The sequence below is a fragment of the Microcaecilia unicolor genome, chromosome 5 (assembly GCF_901765095.1).
Source record: "Microcaecilia unicolor chromosome 5, aMicUni1.1, whole genome shotgun sequence".
Taxonomy (NCBI): domain Eukaryota; kingdom Metazoa; phylum Chordata; class Amphibia; order Gymnophiona; family Siphonopidae; genus Microcaecilia; species Microcaecilia unicolor.
The window spans coordinates 104,228,032-104,253,022 of NC_044035.1; the positions used below are offsets into that span (position 1 = coordinate 104,228,032).

At 41.8% G+C, this 24,991-nt stretch overlaps 1 protein-coding gene across 1 annotated transcript in view; it reads right to left on the bottom strand.

Moving 5' to 3' along the window:
- TET1 (tet methylcytosine dioxygenase 1) overlaps positions 1 to 24,991 on the bottom strand; it is a gene marked incomplete at its 5' end in the record, with an annotated part of 110,832 nt that overhangs the window by 35,227 nt on the left and 50,614 nt on the right. The window contains 7 exon segments of the mRNA XM_030204971.1: positions 1,943 to 2,032; positions 5,904 to 5,909; positions 8,698 to 8,711; positions 16,345 to 16,364; positions 21,370 to 21,384; positions 21,534 to 21,559; positions 21,561 to 21,630. Coding sequence (XP_030060831.1) covers positions 1,943 to 2,032; positions 5,904 to 5,909; positions 8,698 to 8,711; positions 16,345 to 16,364; positions 21,370 to 21,384; positions 21,534 to 21,559; positions 21,561 to 21,630 — 241 coding nt within the window.

The following is a 24,991-nucleotide window of genomic DNA, read 5'->3' on the forward strand; positions in this document are numbered from 1 at the left end:
AGGGGGCTTCTGCCGAGGGTTTGCACTGGGGGGAATAGGGGGACTGCTAGCATGTAAATGCATGCTGGACAAGGCTCACCATTCCTCCCCAATGGTCTGCAAACCCTATCGCTAGCTCCAAGCTGGCACAGGGTTAAGCGCACTGCTCGCTGATCATTGGGGAGGAATATGTTTAGCATGCATTTGCATGCTACTTGTGCTAAGAGCCCTGTTTAGAATGCACTTCCATGCTAGCTGCGTTCAGAGCCTGCGAGCACGTTGTTTCATGTGCTCAGGGGCTCCAATCATGAGGCGGTAGCAAATGCAGGAGCTAGTAATAGCATCTGTGTTTGCTTCTGATCATTGTCCCATTAGATTATAAGCGCTCCAGGGACAGGAGATACCTACTGTACCTGAATGTCACTCACCTTGAGCTACAACTGTAATCCCAAAATCCCTTCCCTTATGTCTGTTTGTGTGTGTCTGGAGGTGAGGGTTGTAGGATGTACTTCCACCCCACTGCACAGACAACAAGCAGAAACGTCTCTTATTATATAATTTCTCTCAACACATTGAATAGGCTGCAAATTGAACCAAGCAGCTGTATTAATGGTTTAGTTAGTACAACCCACATTATAGAACCAAACTTCCCAATCAAAACTTATTAGCAATGATCTTTCTATACTTTGCCAGCAAAATAAAAGGTCTCCATTTGGACTCCACCTATCATCATGACCCAGATCGCTCCTCCCTCTCATCCTCCCACCAAATTCCCAGTACTCTTTCAATTCTCTATCCTATCCCCAGAGAACTTCCTCAGTCCCCATTCTGTATCCAGTTTCTCTCTCTACGTACGCCTCTATCACCCATCAGCTAATCAATCATCCTTTGGCTGGTCTGCCACCCTAACTTGGCAGCCTCTGCCATCCCAGCCTATAATCCACCCTTTCCCCACAAATCCTGCTGATACTACCACCCACACGGTGAAGCACTCTGTGAGTTTTCTCTCTTGCAAGAATGGCAGTTCATGTACTGAAGGGCTCAAATTCACCAAGAGCCATGTAGTGCAACAGACTGTTAAAATGAAGTATTCTGGGCATGAATATCCTGGGTGCCACAGCAAAATTTGTAGGCTTATAGTAACAAGATGCCTGGGATTGTTGAGTCCTGGGGTATATACTTCTTATTCTGTTGATTGTAGAAAAGTTACATTGCTACACCAAGCAAAGCCATAAAGTAAGAAAAAACTACCTGGGTACCTTGATTATCATTTTTTAAATCTGTAATACAGTGAAGTAACATCAAAATCTGCACTTGGCCAACACAAGACCAACTCTTGGCCAACTCTCTTCACCACATTAGCAACTCGCATGTGCTCATCTGATCAATCTGAGTTTGATTACATTACATTAATCAAACCCTGGCCATTGAAAACACTTTTTCTTGGACCTTCAGGATCTGTGTGAAATCTAAAATGGAAGTCAAATTAGTTGTTTTAGTTATCTCACAGAACTCAAAAATCTTGACACTTGGAGATCTTGTTTGCTATAGGAAACGTCAGGCTCGCTTAACAGGGGTTTGAAGCTGCTTTGCACCTTTTTCATGGGAAATAATTCCAGTACACCTCCCCTTCTAAAGAATAACGGAGAATAGGAACATTTTATCATACAAAAAGACAGCTTTTGTAGGAAGGCTGCAGACAGGAACTTCTTTTCCTCAACTATGCAAAACCAGACATCAAATACAATGGCTCTCAAACTACATGAATGTGCTCACTCTACACTAATGCATTGCCACCAATCTCAAAATACCTAAAACCCAGGGAGAAGCATCAAGCAATGGAAACAGTTTTAGGTATATGAAAGCTTCAAAAGTCAGCCAACCACACTGGTCAATATGATAGCAAAAATAAATTGTAACATCTTGAGCCCAAGCCGTAGGGCTATCAAAAGCACAAACATACCTGGTTTTGAAAAGCCTCGGGAGCAAGTTTCTTGTACAATGGAGCCATGTCAGAAGCTAGAGTCTGTAAATTATGTTCAAGCTTTTCTTCCTGCAGGAAACAAAAAAACTGTTGTTTTGTTCCAGTCATAGACAAGGAAAGATACCAGAAAAAAAAATAATATTCTATTTGTATATTTTCATTATTTGCATCAGCGTTTTCAGGCATAAAATAGGTCACAAGAATTGCCTGGTAAACAATATGCCAGATGTTTTTCACAGCTCCCTAACTTTTCACTTTATTTCTGCTAGATCCTGTTAATAGCACAGGTGAAGTGTAATGAAAATTTTGGTTTTCCATTTCTAGCTGAACATGCGTTTGAGGGAATATGAAGGAGGGCAGCCAAAACAATTTACTTAGAAATGTAATCGTCGTAATTTCCCCCCCTACCTCAGTTTACATCAAAATTCAAAATTTTGTAATGTTTGGAAAGGCTTTGGAACATTTACTTTACAGTAACACGAAAGTAGGCAGAAAAGTGTGTCTTATACTGCAAAGCCTCAAGAGCCATACCTCATACAGACATTACCACCTTCCACAACAGAGTTCATGAGGTACAACAAAAATGCCAGCTACCAAGTGTTTTTACCAGGCTCTGCACCAGCAACAGTTTTTAAAATGGTAAACCTGATATTCAGGTAGGAGCAGCTCCAGTCTGAACAAGTCTCACTCACCAGATCATATCCAAATTTTCAGCAGAACTTACTCAGATAGTGCCACTGAAAATCTGAAAATACTAGGGTGGCAGAGCCTGGAATTACCCATATAGCAGCAACATTCAGTCTGCTAACAAGATAACTATCTGGGAATGATAGATAAGATAAAATATATCTCAAAAAGGGGAATGAGATAATACTAAATATAAAACACATTTATATAAATATAAAAAGTAAAATAACAAAAATTATAGTTGTAAGTGCAGTGTATACCGCTCAGCTGGAATCCAGTCAACAAGTGTAGTACTGAAAACATGCAATTCTGTTTCTTCACCACTAGCAGGCTCTCTTCCCTTTTTGCTCTACACCCCATGGAGCTGTAGTCTCCTCTCTCTTTCTATGTTGATGACTCTCAGAATGATCTACTTCTCTGCACCAGAAACTTCAAAGAATCCAATTCCTCTTTTTCTGTCTCTGTGGATGGCACTTATCCTTTTCAGTTTCCTCAGCTCATAACCCTTGGGGTGACCTTTAATGTCCCTCTCCCCTTCTGTATGCATATCCAGAAATGCTGCTGAACAATGTCATTTCTTCCCCAGTTTCATGGCAAAGTAGCCTAATGGTTAGAACAGAAGGCTGAGAACCAGGGAAGCCAAGTTCAAATCCCACTGTGGCTTCTTGTCACCTTGAGCAAGTCACTTCACCATCCATTGCCTCAGATACGAACTTTGACTGCAAACCTTGCAGGGACTTGAAAATACCTACTGTACCCAAATGTAACTGACCTTGAACTGCTAAGAAAGCTCTGAACTAAGGGGCCAATGCACAAAAGTCCCAGGCAACAATCATTCACTACTCCCACCTCAAATAGCAAGTGATTCTCAAAAGAAAATTGCATGCAAATGAGCTGCATGCAGTGGCATTCCGAGGGGCGCTGACACCCAAGGCGGATCGCCGATGCGCCCCGCCCCCCCCCCCCGGGTAGCGTGACCCCCCCTTGGCAAAGGGACACCCCCCCACCCCGGCAAAAGAAACCCCCCCCCGGTGCACGCCGCTGGGGGGGTTCCGGGGCAGAGGGAGCATGGAAACGAACAACGCTGACCGGCGCGCAGCGTGCAACCGGGGCGGACCGCCCCCACCGCCCACCCCCCTCCTTGGTACGCCACTGGCTGCATGGACTTTTTAGCATGCAGCTCAAGCCAGCACATTCACAGGGCAGCCAATTGCTAAGCGTGGCTGCTATGCGCAAGCCCAGAACAGCCCTCCACAGCATTTCATGCATACAATCTGCATGTATGAAAGCCGTGTGTAGCTTTTTTATTTTTTTGTTTCCAAGAAAACTTTCCTTGATCAGAAAAGTGCTGGCTGGCTGTGGACCCTTGTGTTTGTGCTCCCTCTCCCTTGCAGTGTGAGCAGTGCCCGGGGCAAGGTGCCGGTGCTGCAAGCCTGCCCAGGAAAAACATGTGGCCGGAGGATATCTGTGGCAGCTGCATGGGGCACAAGGACTAGCAGCACCAGTTCCCGCTCTGGCCAAACACTGCTTCCTCAGAAAACCTACCTCAGCATACCCTACAATCCAACTTAAATACCTGATCTCCGCAACACAACAAAACTAAAGTACGTATGAACATAACAACTCTACCGTTGCACAGTTCCTTAATATGGCAATACTACTTGAACTTTATCTTACCACAACATCGCATTGGATTTGTTCACACCGGAGTCTTCAAACACCTCTCCGGTATTATGTAAGCCACACTGAGCTTGCAAATAGGTGGGAAAATGTGAGATACAAATGTAACAAATAAATAAATAAAAATAAATTTCCTGGGGTCTCGGATCCTGGGTGAGCTTTTTCTCTGTGGGACTGATCCAACATGGAGCAAAGGCAAAAGACAGCAGTGTGAAAGCATCCAGGGGCATTTTTCTCTAACTACCAATAGCTCCTCACCTCCCGTTAAAATTCCATCATACAAAATAGGTGTTCCTTTCTGTGCATCGCTCAGAATGCACATTTACATACTAATCAGCTCATTATAATAGTTTAGCATATGATTCTCGTTGGCTGCTACCGTGAACGGAAAAAAGGCCGCAGAAGCCCTTTGTGCATTCATCGCTGAATACTGTGCTTGCTAAACTGGCTTAAACCGGTCAAAACTGCACAATGCTGCCCTGATAAGTTTTGTGCATCGGCGCCTAAATCCAGAACTTTTTAACACTGCTAAAAGCCATCCCTTCCTGAACAAGATACCAAAATGCTTGTTCACTCTCTTTATTACCTCACACTTAGATAATGCAACCTGCTTCTCTTGGGTCTCCCACAGAATCATCTTTTTCCAGTCTACTAAATATGTAGCTACATGATTTATTCTCCTGTTATGTCACTACAACCAAAAATTACACTGATTTCCCATCTGCTTCTGCATATGAATAACATTCTGTTGCTTTGCAGCTCCTCGCTGCTTCTCTCTCCATACACTCCTCCTCGTGAACTTCATTCATTGAGCAAATCACTTATTTTTGTCCTTCTTCATTACGAACTCCCAGCTCCAATCTTTCAACCTTGCTACACTGCTTGCCTGGAACAGACTGAGTGTGTACCATGCTCCCTCTCTAGCCATATTGAAATCCGGATTTGAAAACTCATATTTTTTTAGGTTGTTTTTACATCTTGGCCACTCTATAATACATTCTCCTAGAATCTCTTTTGTCCCATATTTATGTCTTGACTAGATTAGAAGCTCTATGGAGCAGGAACCATCTTCTTATGCATCTCTAGCATGCTGAACACTCCTGCTAGAGTTTTAGAAATAAGCAATAGTAGGAGAAGATGGCAGCAGCAGTATGGGTCTGAAAACAGCTGCCTTCCCTGGCATAAAACCAAGCATACAATGATGTCAGGATCCTTCTTCCAAACTCCTGCAATTTATCAGTAATAACTTGGAGCAGCAGGCAAGACAGCAGCAGAAGCAGAGCCATGTTAACGGAAGTGGCCAGGGAACTGTGGCTAACAACTATTACTGCAGGATAAGAAAAACCCTATTGGGTCAGACCAAAAGACCATGAAGCCAAACATCCTGTTTCCAAAAGCAGCCAACTTGAGTCAAAGTACCTGGCAGGATCCCAAAAATATTACTCTGTGGCACACAGTCCCCAGGCCCTGAAGACTGCTCCACCCCACAGTCACAGCTCTATACCACGCAGCCCTGGACCAGGAAGTGTGTTTCATATCTGAAGTTAGCTGGGTAGAGGATATGAATTGATACATGCAGCTTTAATCACATTGGGTGCCTCATAAGCCAGGGGTTCTGGTTAATAATTATGCTGTAATACACCTATCAATCAAATCCATCATCATATTTACTTTGACGCATTTGATATATTGCCAAAGGCCTGCACATAGGCATCAAGGCAGTTTACAGAACCACCAGACTGAAAGGAGGAGAGTAGGCAGAGAAAGCATACTATTTAGTACTAGGGAAAGAAATGGAAAAAGACATGGGATTTTAACAGTTGTCTGAAGGAAGAGAAGGTAGGCTGGTTCCTGATACAGACAGGTAGGTTGTTCCATATATTAGGGCCCAGTTAACTGAAAGCAGAGTCACGGGTGGTCAGGGCGGACTGAGAGAGGTCTGCCCCCCCCCCCCCCCGCTAGGCCACTGCCCAACACCCCTTACCACCGTAGCCGCTGCCCTGGTCCTACCTGAAGGGCCCTGGTGGTCTAGTGGCCTCTGCGAGGGGAGGGGGCATGTTCTTTTCTGCCCGCTGTGCTGCCACTATTCCCCTGCCTGCACTGCCATGTTTTCAAAATGCCGGCCAAGACTTCCCAAGGTAGTCTCATAGATCTCGACAGTTTCAGCCGCCATTTTTAAAATACAGCAGTGCTGGGCTATTTCCCTCAAATAGCGAAGCACAGCGGACAGGAAAGAACACGTTCCCCAGCAGAGACTACTAGATCACCATTGGCACGCCTCTGGTCCCTCTGGCACTGCCTGGTTGCCCAAATGGTCAGTCCACCCCTGCGGGTGGTGGCGAGACGTACGAGTGAGGGTGGAGGGAGCTTAAAGAGATGGGTATCGGCGGAGAGGAGACAATGGAAGGGGACACAGGGAATAAGGAGGTTATTGAGGTAGGAAGGGGCAGAGGGGAACATAAATTTGTAAACCAGCAAGAGAATTTTAAATTTGATATAGGTGGAAATAGGGAGCTATTGTTTAGTGTGCAGGAGGGAAGTGACATGGTCAAACTGGTCCATGTGGTATAGAAGTTTAACAGAGATGGATTGGGCCATTTGCAGGGGAGAGACCAGAGTAGAGAGCCTTACTGCAATCGAGGTGTGAGTTGACAAGGGCAAGGAGAAGGGGACACAATAGAGCAGCAGAAAGAAAGGGACCGGGCAGAGCAGATGCGGTGAAGCATGAAGGAAGAAGGAGAGCTGTATCTATTTGAGGCCTGAAGGTGACAACGGTGTTGAAAATTACTCCAAGAATTCTGACAGAAGCTTTAAAGGGGAAGGGATGGCCATTCAAGGAGGGAGCCGGGAATGATACATCAAAGGACAAAGGGAAGAGAATGGATTCTCATTTGGAGGCGTTCAAAAAGTCCATCAGTCTTGGGTTATCAGTGGAAGGGATTTTATAAAGCATTTCCTACACGTAAAACATGTTTTACACATAGAAAATGACTCTTATATTACTTCAGCGGAACAGGGAGGCACCAAGAGAGTTTCCCTATATGTCAACACTGGGGGATACAGAGAAAGACAGGTAATAGTATCAAATACCAAAAAGTCAGACATATGAAAACAGAAGGAAGAATCCAAGGGCCAAGTTCTTGGACATTCAGTCTACATCAGGGGTTCTCAATCCAATTCTTGGGACACGCTCAGCCAGTCAGGTTTTCAGGATGTCCACAATGAATATGCATGAGATAGATTTACATATAAATGGAGATCATACATGAAAAATTTATCTCACATATATTCATTGTGGATATCCTGAAAGCATGACTGGTTGAGTGTGCACCAAGGACTAGGATGAGAACCCCTAATCTAGGATACGTTTTTCCTCAAAAAATAATAAAAATAATATTCTGAAAAGGATTAGGGGGGAGGGGGGCAAGAATTCTCTTCAAATCCATTTTTCCCCAATTGGCTGGAAAAGATGTGAAGGCCAATTCTATAGAGTACCTATATTTAGGCGCCAGTCGTGCGCACACATTTATAGAATAGCAGCCCATAAGCACATAAATGTCACTCATTACCATTTATGCATGCAAACACTAGACACTATTCTATAAAATGTGCGCCTAAGTCACTTAGCATATAAATGTGAGGGGAGTACTCATGGGAGGACCATGAGCATCATGGGTGTTCTGCCTAGAATCACACACAACTTCTAGAACAGGGGTTCTCAACCCAGTCTTCAGGGCACACCTAGCCAGTCAGGTTTTCAGGATACCCACAATGAATATGCACGAGAAATTTGCATGCCATAGCCTGAAAACCTGATGGCTAGGTGTGTCCTGAGGACTGGGTTGAGAACCCGTTCTAGAATGCTATCAGTTGTACGTATTGCAATGTGAACTAAGGCACGGCAACTTATGCCTGCCATTGGCCTGGTGTAAGCTGTCCTAAGTTTCGGCATGCCAAAGCTGCTCTGCTGTGTTATTCTATAACAGGTTAGGCGCGTCTTAATGCCACTACAAAACTGGCATTAGGCATGCCCCTTAATTTAAGCACCATTTTATAGAATTGCCCCCATGGTTTTCAGCAATGCTCATAAGGCTGACAGGAAGTCTGATCACCTCCAATCACCATTAATAAATAACCTGTAATTAAACTCTGGAATTCGTTGCCAGAGAATGTGGTAAAGGCGGTTAGCTTAGCGGAGTTTTAAAAAGGTTTGGACGGCTTCCTAAAGGAAAAGTCCACAGACCATTATTAAATGGACTTGGGGAAATCCACTATTTCTGGGATAAGCAGTATAAAATGTTTTGTACTTTTTGGGGATCTTGCCACGCATTTGTGACCTGGATTGGCCACTGTTGGAAACAGGATGCTGGGCTTGATGGACCTTTGGTCTGTCCCAGTATAGCCATACTTATGTACTTTTGTATTTATGTACTTATGTCAACACAAAAGGACCTTTTGGCCCTTCCAAGCCTGCTCTTGTCTCCAGTTGTACTGCTCTAAATTAGGATATAACTTGGCTATCAGCCATACAGGCACAATGGCCTGAAGACATCATACTATTCAATTCATTTCCCTCTTGTTTCAGTTTGGGTATATGACCACACAGCTAAAGCTGCTCTCTTCCCTGTGCCCCCCCCCCCCCCCCCCCCCCCAGTCTCTTGTCCACCCTTGATTTTGACAGCACCACTCTAGGAGGCAGGGTTTTCAACATGAAAAATAGCTTTCAGAGTTATGGACACATTGTTCACATTCAGAAAACAATTCACCAAGAATTTTTAGATGGTGAACAGATCAGTAATTATGTGTTGTCTCTAACCAATGTAGTTTATATGCCATGGTTGTTTTATTATGAACTCTGCTTTGTGATTTTATTAAACCTGAACTGAATAATCCAATTGAAGAATAGACAAGAATCACCAATTCAGTCTCTCTGAAAAATATATTCTTAATTTTCTAGAACAACTTTGCAGGAAGCATTCAAGTGGTCTATTATTCTTTAAGGGCACAGACAGGGGCAGCTCTATCATTTGATGATGTGATGCATTTCACTTCAGGTGAAAAACGTTTAGGAACAGCACAAATGCCCCTCAAAAAAATGCCCCTGAAACTGTAGCTTCGCTTCACTCTCAGTCGGGAGGAGGCTAGCTGCTTCAACTTACAAAGAAGTGGCAGTGGTAATAAAACAAAAAGTGAGTGTGAGGTCTTTAAGCTCATGCCCATGCTGAAGGCCCTACTATCTCCTGCCCCAAGGAGGTTTAATAGACAGGATATGAAGTGATGTCAGAATGCTGAAACCAATTAGGTCAGTCTAAGTTTCCCCTTCCCAGTGCAGCTGTCATCCCCGTTTACTCAAAACAAAGCAAGTAACCTATGAGCTGCTGCATCCACCCTGTTCTTTATTGTTGGTAGCATTTTTATTTAATCTCACTTATATTTTCAAACATGCCAGTTTGTACAGCATAAGGATGTACAAAGAGGAAGTATAATAACTTTTCATAGGTAGAGTAGTAATTTGTGACTTCCCTCATGTCTATCTCAATAGCAGACTATGGACTTTTCCACCAGGAACTTGTCCAAATCTTTTTTTAAACCCAGATATGCTAACCGCTGTAACCACATCCTCTGACAATGAGTTCCAGAGCTTAACTATTTACTATTTCCTCCTATTTGTTTTAAAAGTATTACCATGTAACTTCACTGAGTGTCCCCTAGTCTTTGTACTTTTTGAAAGAGTTTAAAAAAAAAATGTTGATTAACCTTTACCCACTCTATACCATTCAGGACTTTGCAGACCTCTATCATGTCCCCCCAGAACCACCAGTTTTTCCAGAAGATTTATTAATATTCTAGAGACCACTGCAATATTTATGGTGCTGTCTTTTCCTAAGTGGGGTCCTTGTAAGCAAGTTTTAGATGTTGGTGCTCTTATGGTGAGTCCCGAGTTAGTTTTTTTTGTAGTGTTTTATAATGCTTCACATATGCCTGATAGTGAAGAGGGTTGAAAGCTGCTCTTACTGACATGGCATCAGAATCGCATCTGTTTTATATGACGTCTATGAAGAAATGAACTTGTTCTGCTCTTCACCCATTGCTGGGAGAGAGGTTAGGAGAAATCTGTAGATACAGAATATATTCTTATATTTAACACTGTGATAGTCTAATATGCAGTCAGTATTTTTAATATATTAGAGGCCCGAGCAATATTATTAAACTGCTATAATTTTTGTTGAGTATAACTGCATTGCAGTTATGTTTTTTTTAATTGAATAGCTTGGGTATTAGTTTCTGTTTTCTTGGAGCTACCTCCTATCATTCTCTATGAGAGAGAGACCACTTTCACCCTGACTGGAGCTCTGAAGAGGCCTTCCTTTGGTGGAGGGGGGAGGGAGAGGGAGGATTAACTATGGATCAATATGAAGTGCATTAACCTGCCAGCTGAGTTTCTTCAGGGACCTCCTGGCCACTCCAAGAAGTTCCAGTACTAGCCCTGATCAACCTGGATTCCAACATTACACTACTCCTGAAAGGACTGAACAGTGTGGGCTGGCACAATACTATCTTCCAAGCAGAGGAAATAGAAAAAAGGAACCCATTGCATTAAAAAAAATGAATGGTGGGTCCTGCCCCAGGAATCTTGTACTGGGACTAGTGCTAACTAATGGTAAAACTGAATCTTTGTTTATTGATTGGGATTTATTAACCACCTTTATAAAGAGATTCACCTAAGCGATGTACAGTAGATACAGTTTAGCATAAAACTTACAATTTTGTTAACAGTATAACAATAGTAAAATAACCAAGAACAAACATAAATACAATAAATGGGGTAAACTTGAAAACAGTAAATTGAAGTCTCATAATAGAACTACAGTGAAACAGTATAAAAAATATACTGGGATTCAAATATTTATTTATTACATTTGTATCCCGCACAATTCCCACTCATTGCAAGCTCTATGCAGCTTACATAGCAACAAATCACAAAATCATGAAGTTAACAATGATTTAAAGTATTATACAACAATATTTGCAATAGCATTTACAAAAAAATGAACTAAGGGATAGCCCAATGAAGAGATGCTATGCCACTAGGCAAAAGATTTAATGATATTGTCTTTATAAGTGGTATCTTCCGAGGGTTCCCTGAAATAAGCATAAGACTATATCACATCATGAACATGCATAATAAATCAATGTGTAACGAGAAAAATTAAAGGTATTGCTATTTGCAGACAGTTAGTCTTTATTTTTGGTTTTGTAGTTTATTATATAACAATAAAACATAATTAGACTAAGGTAGGTAATAAGGAGTGAAGAGATAGGCAGAGAAGAAGAGGGAAGAGAAGCAGGGAAAAGGGAAGGAGGGAGGGGAGTAGGAAAGGGTACAGGAAATAAGAAAGAGAAAAAAAAATAGTAGGGAAATGGTATAGAAGAAATCAGAGATATACCAGAGATATAATACCATGTTAGCATAATACTAATGATACACCTAATAAGCATGCATTAGAACATTCAACTAACAGATATGATGATAAAGATTTTCTACAATACGGCTTACCATATAGCTGAGGGACCAAGAGCAAGTAATTTAACCTTACCTGATAATTTCTTTCCTTGAGTCCTGCTAGACCATTCTACGCCAGTGAGTTATAACCCCAAAATAGCAGATGGAGGTAGAGCAAATAGACAGCTACCAGTGAAATCACCAGTATAACAGTAGATGCAGCGTGGAGCTAGTCAGTATATATCTAACAAAGCCCATAGGATCCTCCAAAAGCGCTGTCCAAGCAGAATCAAATAACATTAAAACCAAACTGAAGCTATAAAGAGCTCAACCATACCCCAGAACAATCAATCAGTGGGTGCTCCCAACCCCTAGTCTTCTGGTAGGAAGCTGGACTGGTATAGCAGACTCGAGGAAAGAATTAATAGGTAAGAATAAATTTCACCTCTCCCATCATCCATCTAGACCAGTTCATACCAGTGCGATATAACAAAGTTTAGACAACCAGGCAGAAGGAAGACGAGGCTCCCTGCTCAATGCTATCCAAAGGTGCTATTTCCTCTAACCTACAAATCCAATGTATAATTCTTCACGAGAGAATAAAGAGAAGACCATGTCACTGCATGACAATATTCTCTGCAGGGACACCCTGGGCCTCTGCACAGGAAGTGGCCTGGACTCTAACTGAATGGGTCTGGGCCAACTAGGACCACCTTGTTCACAAAAATGTCTTAATGGCTACCTTGATCCATCAGGCAATCAATGCCTTAGAAGGCCCTTGAAACAGCACAAAAAGCCAGGTCTGATTACCTGAGCTTGTTGATCCCCACCAGTTACATCAGCAAAACTCAACGAATGCTCATTTTTCATAGTGTGCAATCTGTCCTTTCCCAATTCTCCCACAGAAAAGCACGTAGCAAAACCACCTGGTTTAGATGGAAGGCAGACACAATCTTAGGAAGAAAGAAGGGTACTATACCCAAAGATACAGAATCATCTGAAAGAAAAAAAAAAACAAGAAGGGATCTCTACATGAGATAGCCTGTAGATCCAAGATCTAATGGGATGAGCAAAATGGCTACTAAAATTGTTGTCTAATAGGAAAGATTTTTTAGGGACTTCACTTGAAGGAGCTTAAAGTGAACTCCTGCCAGAGCTCTCAGTTCAAGAGTAAGGTCCCATTGGAGCAAAACCAGCCATAGGTGGGGGACAAAGCTGTTTAACCCCCTGCAAGACCTGGACAACACCCAGCAGAGTCATCAAGGACTTGTCCCCTAGCGGGCCTCAATAGCAGGCCAAAGCTCCCACCTGAACCCTCAGCGAATTCAGGGCCAGGCTCTGCTGAACCCAATCTTGGAGGAAGGGAAGAACTGCATAAATTATCAGTCTTCCACAGGGAAAATGACTTTGTACCACATCACAACTCAAAAGTCTTCCAAACTCACATAAGTCAGTGAAGTGGAGGATGTCCTAACTCGTAAAAGCATTTCAACTACTTGCGCCAAGTATCACAGTCACCTCAAGCACTGTCTCCCAAGGGCCAGGCTGTAAGCCAGAAGTGATTAAGGTTTTCAATGATGACTGGACCCTGTCAGAGCAGGCCCTGTCCTTTCAGTAGAGGCAGAAGAAGTTTCTCCACCAGGAGGCGAAAACAGGTCTGCATTCCACGGGCATCTTAACCATTCGGGCACCACAAGGATTGCTGTATGATCCTGTGTAAAGCCTGGCTCAACAGCAGTCAGGGGAAACACATACAAGAGAACTCGAGCAGGTCAAGCCTGCATCAATGCAAGAATTCTCACCGGCTCCTTCACAGGCTTGCGACTGAAGAAGCAAGCACACTTCACATCATCCAGAGAAGCCATCAGATCAAATTCAACGCTGCAAGAGGGAGGGGGATGGGAGGTAGTTTCTCCCTGTCATTCTTTGTTAGTCCTTATCAGGAGAGGTACCTCACGGGGGTTAGGGGGAGGACCAACAGATCATAGGCCTTCTGTTCTAACTCAGAGGGGTGCATAGAGTAACATAAAATTTAAGTTTTCTTTCAAAGTTTGTGATAGAGTGTTAAATTACCATCCGCATGCTGCCTGCTCCTTGTCGAGGGACACAGAACTTGATTTCAGATGACAGGGAAGAAGTGATACTTGTAGTAAGCAACATGTACATGTTATTATTGTATTATTGAGTTTAATACTTTAATATGGTTCTAGATGGAGGGGGTGGTGGGGGGGAATTAAAGATAGAAGGAATACAAAAAATATTGACACAGTTTGTGTATTGATTTGGCATGCATTTATTTGTATTTGCTATGTTCAATAAAAATTGTTTCAACCTAAATTCAACGCTGCATCCTCACAGCATACTTCCCCGTGTCCAATCATGGAAACTGAAGAAGTCCACTAGGACAACATCCACCCATCAATATGCATTGCCAAGAGTGCTGAGTGGCGACATCCATCTAGATGCTCACAGGAACATAGAAAATGTAGGCAAATAAAAGATTATATGGCCTAACCAGTCTGCCAGTGGTCTGCAAGGAGCTGGAAAACCTGAAGCCCCAGCTCCCTTTCTTCTGGATCCAGGAGAGAGTGACTGAGAAAGTCCACCTGCACACAGTTTTTGCCCAAAATATGGACCACTAAGAGAGCCTGCAGATGTGTCTTTGCCCAGTGAGAGAGGCTCTGTCTCCAGGGCCACAACCAGATTCCTGGCTCCACCCTGCTTGTTGATGCCCTGTGCCACACGCTCAAGAAAGTGAGCTCCCTAACCGAGAAGTCTCACATCCATGGTGACCAGCTGAGGTGGATCCAGGGGACCCTTTTGAAAGGTTCACTGGACTGTGAGCAGGAGAGAATGATGGAAATCCTGAGAAGTCGGAGCCCACCAGGACAACAAGGTCTGCTGTAGTGGATGCATGTGAGCCCTATCCCATAGCACCACCTCCAGAGGTGCAGCCATGGAGCCCAAGAAATGCAAGCAATCCCAAACTGTGGACTCTAGATCGCACAACAGGAACAACCACACAGAGCTTCTCTGCCCACTCCTCTGGAAGAAAAAACATCCCTCCTGCCTGTGTCAATGCAGACCCCGAGATAATCAGGACCAGATGGCTCTTGGGCTGGTTCACTATACTACCCCAGGTTTCCAGGAGGGAAATGGCCTGCATGGAAGCCAATCTGGACTCTGAAGCCGAGTCAGCTCGAAACAGTCATCCAGGCATGAGAAGTCACATCCCCATCACCTTGGAAAATGTGTGGGGCGCCCTAGCCCAGCCAAATGGCAAGGCCTGAAACTGAAAAGTGTTGTCTGCCTGACTGCCCCAGCCCACCTTGGACCATGGCTCCAGCATCTCTGCTGTCTCCAGCTCTCTCTGGGTGCGTCTAAAGAAAAAAAAAAAAAGAAACAGCTAAGAGGGGATATGATTGAGGGCTACAAAATCCTGAGTGGTTTAGAATGGGTAAAGTGAATCAATTTTTCACACTTTCACAAAGCCCAGGGGATATTCAATGAAATTACATGGAAATACTGTTAAAACAAATAGGAGGAAATATTTTTTCATTCAAAGATAGTTAAGCTCTGAAACTCTATGCCGGAGGATGTGGTAACAGCGGTTAGCATATCTGGGTTTAAAAAAAGGTTTCAACAGTTCCTGGAGGAAAGTTCATAGTCTTGTTATTGAGATGTACATGGGGAACCACTGCTTGCCCTGGGATTGGTAGCATGGAATGGTGCTACTAACTGGTTTTCTGCCAGGTACTTGTGATCTGGATTGGCTACTGCTTGAAGAAGGCACTGGACTAGATGGACCATTGGTCTGATTCAGTATGGCTATCTTACGTTCATCTCAAGAGACAGGAATTTGAAAAGAACCCTATGTCTTTCAAGCCCTACAACCGCACCACACAGCCAAGTAACTCTAGCTGTGGCAAGTGCAACATCTGCCTACAGGTCATAAGGACTGCTACTTTCATAGATATCAGTTCAAACAGGAGGAATTTATGCTGAAATGGTTTATCCCATCAATGCAATGTATGTTATTTAATGCTTACCTGACCTGTTTTACACTGACAAAAACAAACAGGATAGTGAAAGGCCGCTTGCTGAACATAAAAGCTATATTAAGAGAAGAGTCAAAGATGCACCCTGGGGTTGGTGAGGGAGGGTGATGTCACGGGACCAAGATGGTCAGCTGAGCTTTTAGCTCTGCACAGCCTTATTTACTTCAGAGTAAATCCCCTTCATTTGGGCAAGTTTCACATATAAAGAGATCACTAGCCTTATACAGAACACATGGAGATATAAGTATTTCGCTCTCCTCTTATCATAAATTGCAAGATTTTGCTTACCATCTTGCTGGAGCTGCAAGTCACGAGAAAATGAAGATGGTGGAGACAGGTGGTCAGCCAGGCCTATGAGTGAAGAAACCTCCTACAATGGAATTATCATCAGATCCAATGGTGGACAAAGGTCTACTTATGGAATTTCAGGTACTCCTTCAGGAAATTAAAACTGATTTGAAAGCGGTTCGGACTAAGCCAAGTACATTGGCAGCAAATCTCCTTCAAGAGATAGTTGAATTGGGTCATAGAGTGGTCGATATGGAAGCTCGTTTGTAGGAGCATATGGAATCTATCATTCATAAAGGCGGTTAATAAATCCAGTAATAAAATAAATAACCATGGACCTCCTCTCTACAGGAATGTAAGCTACTAATCAGTTTGGTATTGGACAAAGTTAAAGATTTTGAGAATCGCAGCAGGCACATAGCCTGCGCTTCTGTGGCGTGCCGGATATTGCAGACCTGTAGTGCAGCAAATTGTGAGTACATTACTTTCTGATACTGACAAATTAGTGGCTCCCAATACTATAACACTGGAGTACATTGCGTGGCAGGACCTCCACAGCCAATCTCCCATGGGGACATAACAGCTTGCTTTAACGGAATTTTAAAATAAAAGAAGCTATAATGGTCAAAGCGCATTCTGTGCAGAACATTCAATGGGATACTTATGCGAATGAAATGTTGAGAGATTTAGCAGCAACAATGTTTTGGCAGGCGAAAGGAACTCCAACCTTTTACCAGATATTTACGCCATAAGGGAATCAAATACAGATGTTACCCACTCTGCCAAAAGGCCATACTGCCCTGGCTAGAACATCAATACTGTACTGCATCACAAAAGAATAAGTGATGATCATGCTGCTGCCTTGCAAATGTCTTCTGGTAGGACTGTCCAGACCTCCAGCTAAGAAGCCACTTGAGCCTGAGTGGATTGCATATACATACTAGTTAGAACAACTTTCAGACCAATGAGGTAAGCCTCTTCAGTTGTGGCTTGAATCCACTACACTGTGGAAGATTTAGAGGCCACCTGTCCCTTGTACAGCCCCTGAAACACCAACAAAAAAAAAACCCTCTGCCATTTAAAAGGAGTCTGTGACCTCCAAATAATGCAGCAGAACCCTGCAGACATCCAGCCTATGGAACATCTTTTTTTTTTTTTTGTTAATTTCAATTAAACTTTACAAGTTATACAAATTCACTTGCAAATTGCAATACAGAGAAATTAAATTTAAACAGGTATATATTATACATAGGAAATCATACAACTCTTCCTTAGACCACAGTTGGAAGGAGGGGGGACACGTGAGAAATTAAGGAGTATAAATAAGAAACATACATAATATAGAAATTGGCCTGGCCATTTTTCCCTCTCCTTTTTCTTAATCTCATTCTCCTTCCCTGGATCCAGTGGGTGCTCTTTTTAAATTTCAGGAAGGCACTAAGTTGTTCAGGTTCCCAAAAAACATACTTATTTCCAATATTTTACTATACATTTACATGGGTAAGCTAACAAGAATTTTGCTCCTATCAACCTTGTTTCTTCTCTAAGTGCTAGAAACTTCCGCTTTCTATCTTGGGTGGATTTTGTTACGTCGGGATAGGATCCAAACTCTGTGTCCAGCCTATGGAACTTCTGCAAAGATTCTGAATCCCCTCCCCAAAACTGAAAAGGCCAAGAGAGGGACCACATGATTCTTGTGACTGAGACCACTTTTGGCAAAAAACAGCACAGTGCAAGACACACAGCATCCTCTAAAGAGAACAAGTAAGATATCTGCAAGACAGAGCCTGCAAATTTGACTATGTATAAGCAGAATAAATGGCTACCAGAAAAAAAAATTGTCTTCAGAGAGATCTTCTTGGAATGTGGAACTATCAAGGCACTGAGGACCAGGCAAGTCCCACTGTGGTAGGACAGCCTCGAGTGGAGGACAAACGTGGTTCACCCCATGCAAAAAAAAACACGATATCTATTTGCGCTGCCAAGCAGAAACCATAAGCCTTACCCTGGAAACATGAAAGATTTGATCACGTTCTTTTTTTGTTGCGATTATATTGAGTAAGGGCATATTAGGGAATCATTTTCATCTCTAAATTTCCCTTATTATTTTCTTAAGTTTTGTTCCATCACTTCACACACATTTTGTGTGTGTTTATGAGCTTTTTATAAAATACTACTGTAGTTTGTCTGCATAGACCTAATGTCCGTTTCCTATTCTAGACAGCCTATACAAAATTTAGGCTGTCAATTAAAAAAAATAAAATACTCCAAGCTCAATCAAGACCTAGAATAACAAAAAACTAAATGAACAGCCACATTAATTATCTCACTGTAACCTGGTCATTATTCATCTGCTTAGTTTTACCCTGTCCTCCTCACGTTCCAGTTGACAATCCTGAAGTGTCTCTATGCCTCTCCCCTTTCTGTAGTGCATCTATAGAATGGCTACAAAAAGTTTTCAAGTGTAGATATGTATCTCTGTATACAAAGACTCAATTCTCCAAGCTATGGTATTTTCAAATAGTCTATGGATGTGAGAGTCTGGACAGGTGAAGAAGCAAGATGGGAAGTTAACCGATGTCTTCAAATTATGGTGCTGGAGAAGAATATTCTCTAAACCATGGACCACCCTAACAACAGATCAAATGGTACTGGAGAAGATCCAATCTAAGCTTTCCTTCGAAGCTCAAATGACAGGCCTTTGACTTTCATACTTCAGACACATCATGCAAAGAGAAAGACCATTAGAAAAAAAAAGACATCATGCTTGGCAAGATTGAAGGTCAATGCAAAAACAGGAAGTCCAGCGATGTGATGGATAACAGCTATGAATGCCACCTAGCAATGATTAGCCGCGTGACTGAAAACTAAACACAGTTCAGGGCAACTATCCACAGGGTTGCCATGAATTGACACCAACAACAGAAAGTCTATGCCCCTTTCTAAAATCATTCACCTTTACTTCCAGGCTACAAGGTGGTAAAAATGCATTAAGATAATGTTTTATTTCATTTAGTCATACATCCTACCTCACAACAGTAAAGTGTAAAATATATATTCCAGAAATCTTATTCGTCTGCCCATAGTACTCAAAACCCACTAATCCAAAATTTTCATTTTTTCCAGATCAATTCACAAAGTCACATGCATAATAATAAACTTTAACAAAACAAAACAAAACAAAAAAAAATCAGACCATGCAGGCTATGCGAGACTTTAGAAAATGAACTAGAAAAAACAATGGAATAACTTGGTTGGATAAGTGTCCATCCCCTACCATCCTGCCCTTGTATTTCTGTAACAAGCCTAAAATTATCCTTACAAATTCACAAGATAACAGGATAAAAACTCATACTGTAGTATATTTAAACGCAAAGGACCAACCCTGCGTGCCAAGGAGCTAGCAAAATAACTCCGAGACAATGTTATGAAAAGACATTCAGGGGAAAGGTACTTAAACATCCTTTGTAGTATGGTCAGGTAATTAAGTGGTGGAAGGTGTATGTCATCATCGAGGCCCTGCCTAGATCAAGCTGTCGCTGGCAGGGTGAATGGCTGAGCAAGGAGGCGGGCCGATCAGGGAGGCCAACCAAAAGATCAGCTACAACTCTGAAAGAATCTACAGACTTCCAGGGCCAAGACTGGACAAAGTGTGCATGAAACAACGATTATCCCAAACAATCTACAAAAATCAGACTGTATAAAAAGAGGGCAAGAAGGAAGCCATTTCTCAAGAAATCTGTCCCTGAATCTCATTTGAAGTATGCAAAGAAACCCAGAAGATACTATAGCATGTCACAGAAGTTTGTATGGTCTGAAAAAAAACTAAAATAGAACACTGCATAGTGTTACATTTAGTAGAAACTAGGGCTGTTCATTCAATGTGATTAATTGCATTAAACGTTTTAACTTGTAGCAATAATTTTAACTCGATTAATCGCATCATGATGCGTTCAGGAAGAAAAATGGCAGAAAGTTGAATGTGAAAAATGTTATAGAGGAAAAAGTGAAGAAAAGAGAGGAGAGAAAAAGAACGTGAGAAGAGAGGAGGCCCTGAAAATAGAGTTCAGAGCACAGAGAAAGGAATAGAACCAGAGACAGGGAATAAAATGATTAGAAAAATAAAATCACCGGACAACCAAAGGTAAGAAAAATAATTTATTTTCAGTTTAGTAACTGAAGTACAATAATGTCAGTTTTGAGAATTGACATCTGCAGTCTATATTTGCACTACATGGGTGAAAATGTGAGGGGGGCACTTTATGTGATCAATCATGCAATTAAACATTTTAATATCGTCCAGTCGTGCGATTAAAGATTTTAAATTGGTGAACATCCCTAGTAGAAACTTAAAAGTGCCATCACCCAGAAACACGGTGATGGCAACAGAAATTCAACAAAAGACTATTGAAAACAAAAAAGTGTTATCAATAGGAAATTTGCAGATACACCTCTAGTTTCCCCATTCCAAAGGACACTCATTTGGGATTATACATTTTTAGTTCTGGCCAAATCTGAGATGTCCTCAAAAGGTGGTGATCCCAATGCAAACTTCTGAGATTGGTTGATTTTTAAGTTTAACACTGTTCATCCAAGAGGATTTAATCAGGAACCGGACTTGTCTGTTTTCTCCGAGATTATTATTACAGTCTATTTTTTGCCCTTTAAAGGCAATATTTTTTCCTGATTTTGAGGGGTTTAGTTGCATTAAATGAAAGCTTACCTTATGCTGCTCTTATTTATGTAATTATTTTTCAAAAATTAGAATATTTTAAGGAGTTATTTACATTTTCATTAATGGCAGCTATTTTGTTTTAGCAGATAAATTTTATCACAATTTTTTTATGGTTACAACTTGCCTGTTTTTTGTATAGTGCATGTCATATTTGGTGTATTAATATATATAACCCAAGCTCTGGATTCAAAGCCTCACGTGCTAATTTCCTTCTAATTACGACACACCCACCCCTTCAGTAAAAACATACATCATTCACTCCAGACTTGGCATACCTCTACCTTTACTGAGTCCATTGGGCAACTGTCTATCCTCACCTGTCCAAGAACACATTAAACTAGCCCCAGGCTACAGAGCCTGGCATTCATATATACACTTATAAGCTATGATCATAACAATTCTTCTGAAACTGGTTTGAGCATTTGCTGAATAAAAGAATAAAAAGTATTCCAACTCAAAAGTCCTACCACTGCAGTAGCTGGTTGTAGCACCACACATGAAAGAGTCTGTATGTTTAAATCACAAAAAACTGGGAAAAAGTAGACGACTCAGGGAAGTTACTTACTTGCTTCAAGTCATCTGTGAGAAGCTTAAATTTCCTGGGGTCTTGCTCCTGGCAACTTGCATCCATTAAAATACATACTCCCAGGAACATCCAAATGAGAAGGAGGCACCACATGTTTCAGGGTCCAGGCCTTGACACGCACACGTGTGGCTGTAAAACAAGGAAGCACAGGATGACATGATTCCAACCTGTAGAAGGACTGTTCTCCAAACAAATTAGAAAGGGGAAGGGTGTTTAGCAGCATGTTTACATTCAGACTATCCCCACACTCCACCAAAACAGGTCCCATAACAATGGGCTGCCCATAGTGGTTACAGGCCCTGATCTTGATTCTGAGACGATGGGGACTTGCTACATTTTTTTCATGGCATTTGCTTACTGAAAAATAATTGTTTGCTGGAGAAATCGTCACCAAAGAAACTTGAAATTTTGTAGAAATGTTAGAAAGACAGAGAGCACAGCTGTATAGAAAGCATTAGGCAGACATTTTATTACCAATCTTCCCAAGAAATAGCACAGATAAACAGTCTTGAACAGAATGAATGCAAAAGATTGTGCGAGACCGCGAGGTCAATGCCGCCACTTTCAAATGGTTATGGTCAGAAGCAGGTTGTATCTCAGTCCATAGGGTTGGCATGAATATTATCCCCCTTGACTGTACTGTCAGCTGCTAGCCAGAATAAAGATATATATTGCTCATTTTGGTATTTCCACACATTCTCACTACTTGCTATACATCTTAAATGCAAACCCAGAAAATAATTGCTGATGGGAATTTATTCTTAGAGCAAGAAAAGAAATAGGGGCCCTCAGCTGGTATTTATTTGGGGGTCCCATTCACTTTATTCTCCCCACCCCAGGAATCTCCATTAATGGTTCCCCCACAGATCACCTCTGAAGTGACTTAGGGGAAAAGCAGGAGCTGGTTCTGAGTGTGACAATAATAGAAGACTGTGAGTGGAGTATACTTGCAGTCGCAGACACTACCTCCCATGCAAACCTAGAAGGACCACTATGAAGCCTGTGAGTACACGTTGATTTTGTCCTTACATAAGCACATAAGTATTGCCACAATGGGACAGACCAAAGGTCCATCAAGCCCAGCATCCTGTTTTCAACAGTGGCCAATCCAGGTCACAAATACCTGGCAAGATCCCAGAAAAGCTCAATACATTTTATGATGCTTATCCCAAAAATAAGCAGTGGATTTTCCCAAGTGAATTTAATAATGGTCTATGGAATTTTCCTTTAGGAAGCCGTACAGACCTTTTTTAAACCCTGCTAAGCTAACCACCTTTACCACATTCTCTGGCAACGAATTCCAGAGTTTAATTACACATTGCATGAAGAAAATGTTTCGCTGATTAGTATAAATTTACTACTTTGTAGCTTCATCGCATGCCCCCCTAGACCTAGTATTTTTGGACAACAGTAAACAAATGATTCACATCTACCCGTTCCACTCCACTCATTATTTATAGACCTCTATCATATCTCCCTTCAGCTGTCTTCTCCAAGCTGAAGAGCCCTAGATGCTTTAGCCTTTCCTTATAGGGAAGTCTTCCCATCCCCTTTATCATTTTCATCGCCCTTCTCTGTACCTTTTCTAATTCCACTATATCTTTTTGAGATGCAGTGACTAGAACTGAACACAATATTCGAGGTGCAGTCGCATCCTGGACCGATACAAAGGCACTGTAATGTCCTCACTTTTGTTTTCCATTCCTTTCCTAATAATACCTAACATTCTATTTGCTTTCTTAGCCGCCGCAGGACACTGAGCAGAGCATTTCAACGTATCAACAACGACGCCAAGATCCTTTTTTTGGTCGATGAGTCCTAACGTGGAACCTTGCATTACGTAGCTATAACTCAGGTTCCTCTTCCAACATGCTCACTTTGCACTTGCTCACATTAAACGTCATCGCGATTTAACACCTTTGAACTTTGTGTCCGTCAGCAAATGTAATTACCTCCCAAGTTACTCCCATCTCTAGATCATTTATAAATATATTAAAATGCAACAGTCCCAGCACAGACCCCTCTATCGTACCCTTCAGAAGTTTTTGGCCATTGTATTGGAACAACATGATGACCTCATCTGGTCCCAGGACCAATTTATATTAGCACTCACAAAGGTGGCTCTTTCCTTGTAAGTATTTTACATTTAATCACAGTATTACATCCAAAAAACAGGCGTGTCCATGGGAGCAGCATTCTCCCCAACCATCGCAAATTTGTATATGATTGGTTTGAAACCAAATGGATTTATTCCGTCAAGATTTTTTCAAGATGTAATTAGCTGGTGGAGCTACATCGACAACATCTTTGTGTTGTGGAAGGGCAATCATTAAGATCTAGAACGTTTCTTACAATAGATGAATGGATGCCATAATACCATCAAATTTGACATGCAGATCAGCAGCTCAGGTAGAGCATTTTTAGATATCTGGTCTGGATGGCTTCCTAAAGGAAAATTTCATAGACCATTATTAAATTGACTTGGGAAAATCCTCTGTTTATTTTTGGGATAAGCATCATACAATGTATTGAGCTTTTGTGAGATCTTGCCAGGTATTTGTGACCTGGATTGGCCACTGTTGAAAACAGGATGCTGGGCTTGATGGACCTTTGGTCTGTCCCATTGTGGCAATACTTACGTAAGGACAAAAATCGGTGTGTACTCACAGGCTTCATAGTGGCTCCCTCTTGACTTTGGACCCTAAACATGTATCTGTCTATGAACTAATCTTTATTTAAATTTTATTTCATGTGTTAAGATTTAGCTTATCATGCCTTGGTCACAGTTCTGGAATAATTGCCCCTAAAATATAGTTGAAGGGTTAGGTGTGGGATTGTAGAGACTCACGAATTTCTGAACACATCATGCACAGAACTGATATTAGATTTTCTAACAGACTGTTTTCAAGACCAAGAATTGGCTTTAAAAAAAAAAAAGTGGGGGGGAGGAGAAGAATTAAACATTTTAATGAAACAGTCCTGCTATTTCAAGACAACTGCAAATAAAAGTCTATGGTAGCAAATTACAGGGCAAAGAATACCGTCCAACTTTAAAAGAGGGCAGAAAGTCTCTTGGTGAAAATTTGAGTAGAAGCACTGGGATGGTATGGGGATGGGGAGATAGGGACTTAGGGAGGAGTGGGATTTGAAAAGTTTTGGCTGGAGATGCTCTGAAGAAACAACATGAATGGTTCTGGTTAGATGGACCAAGGGTTTGGGACCTAAGGGTGGGGGGACTGTTTGTATAATGCCATGGCAAAGAAATGTTTAGGTCCAGATGTTTGATATCTGTATTTTAGTTTGTATCCATTTATATGGAGATGTGGTTCTATGGTATTGTCTTGTTTGTTGATGATTCTAATAAAGAAAATATAAAAATAAAAAGGACACAGAGCATTAGGGGATTAATTCTATATAGGTTGCTAAAAGTTAAGCATCAAAAAACTGGGCGCTCAGCCTGTATTCTACAACAGCAGAGCTGTGCACCAAA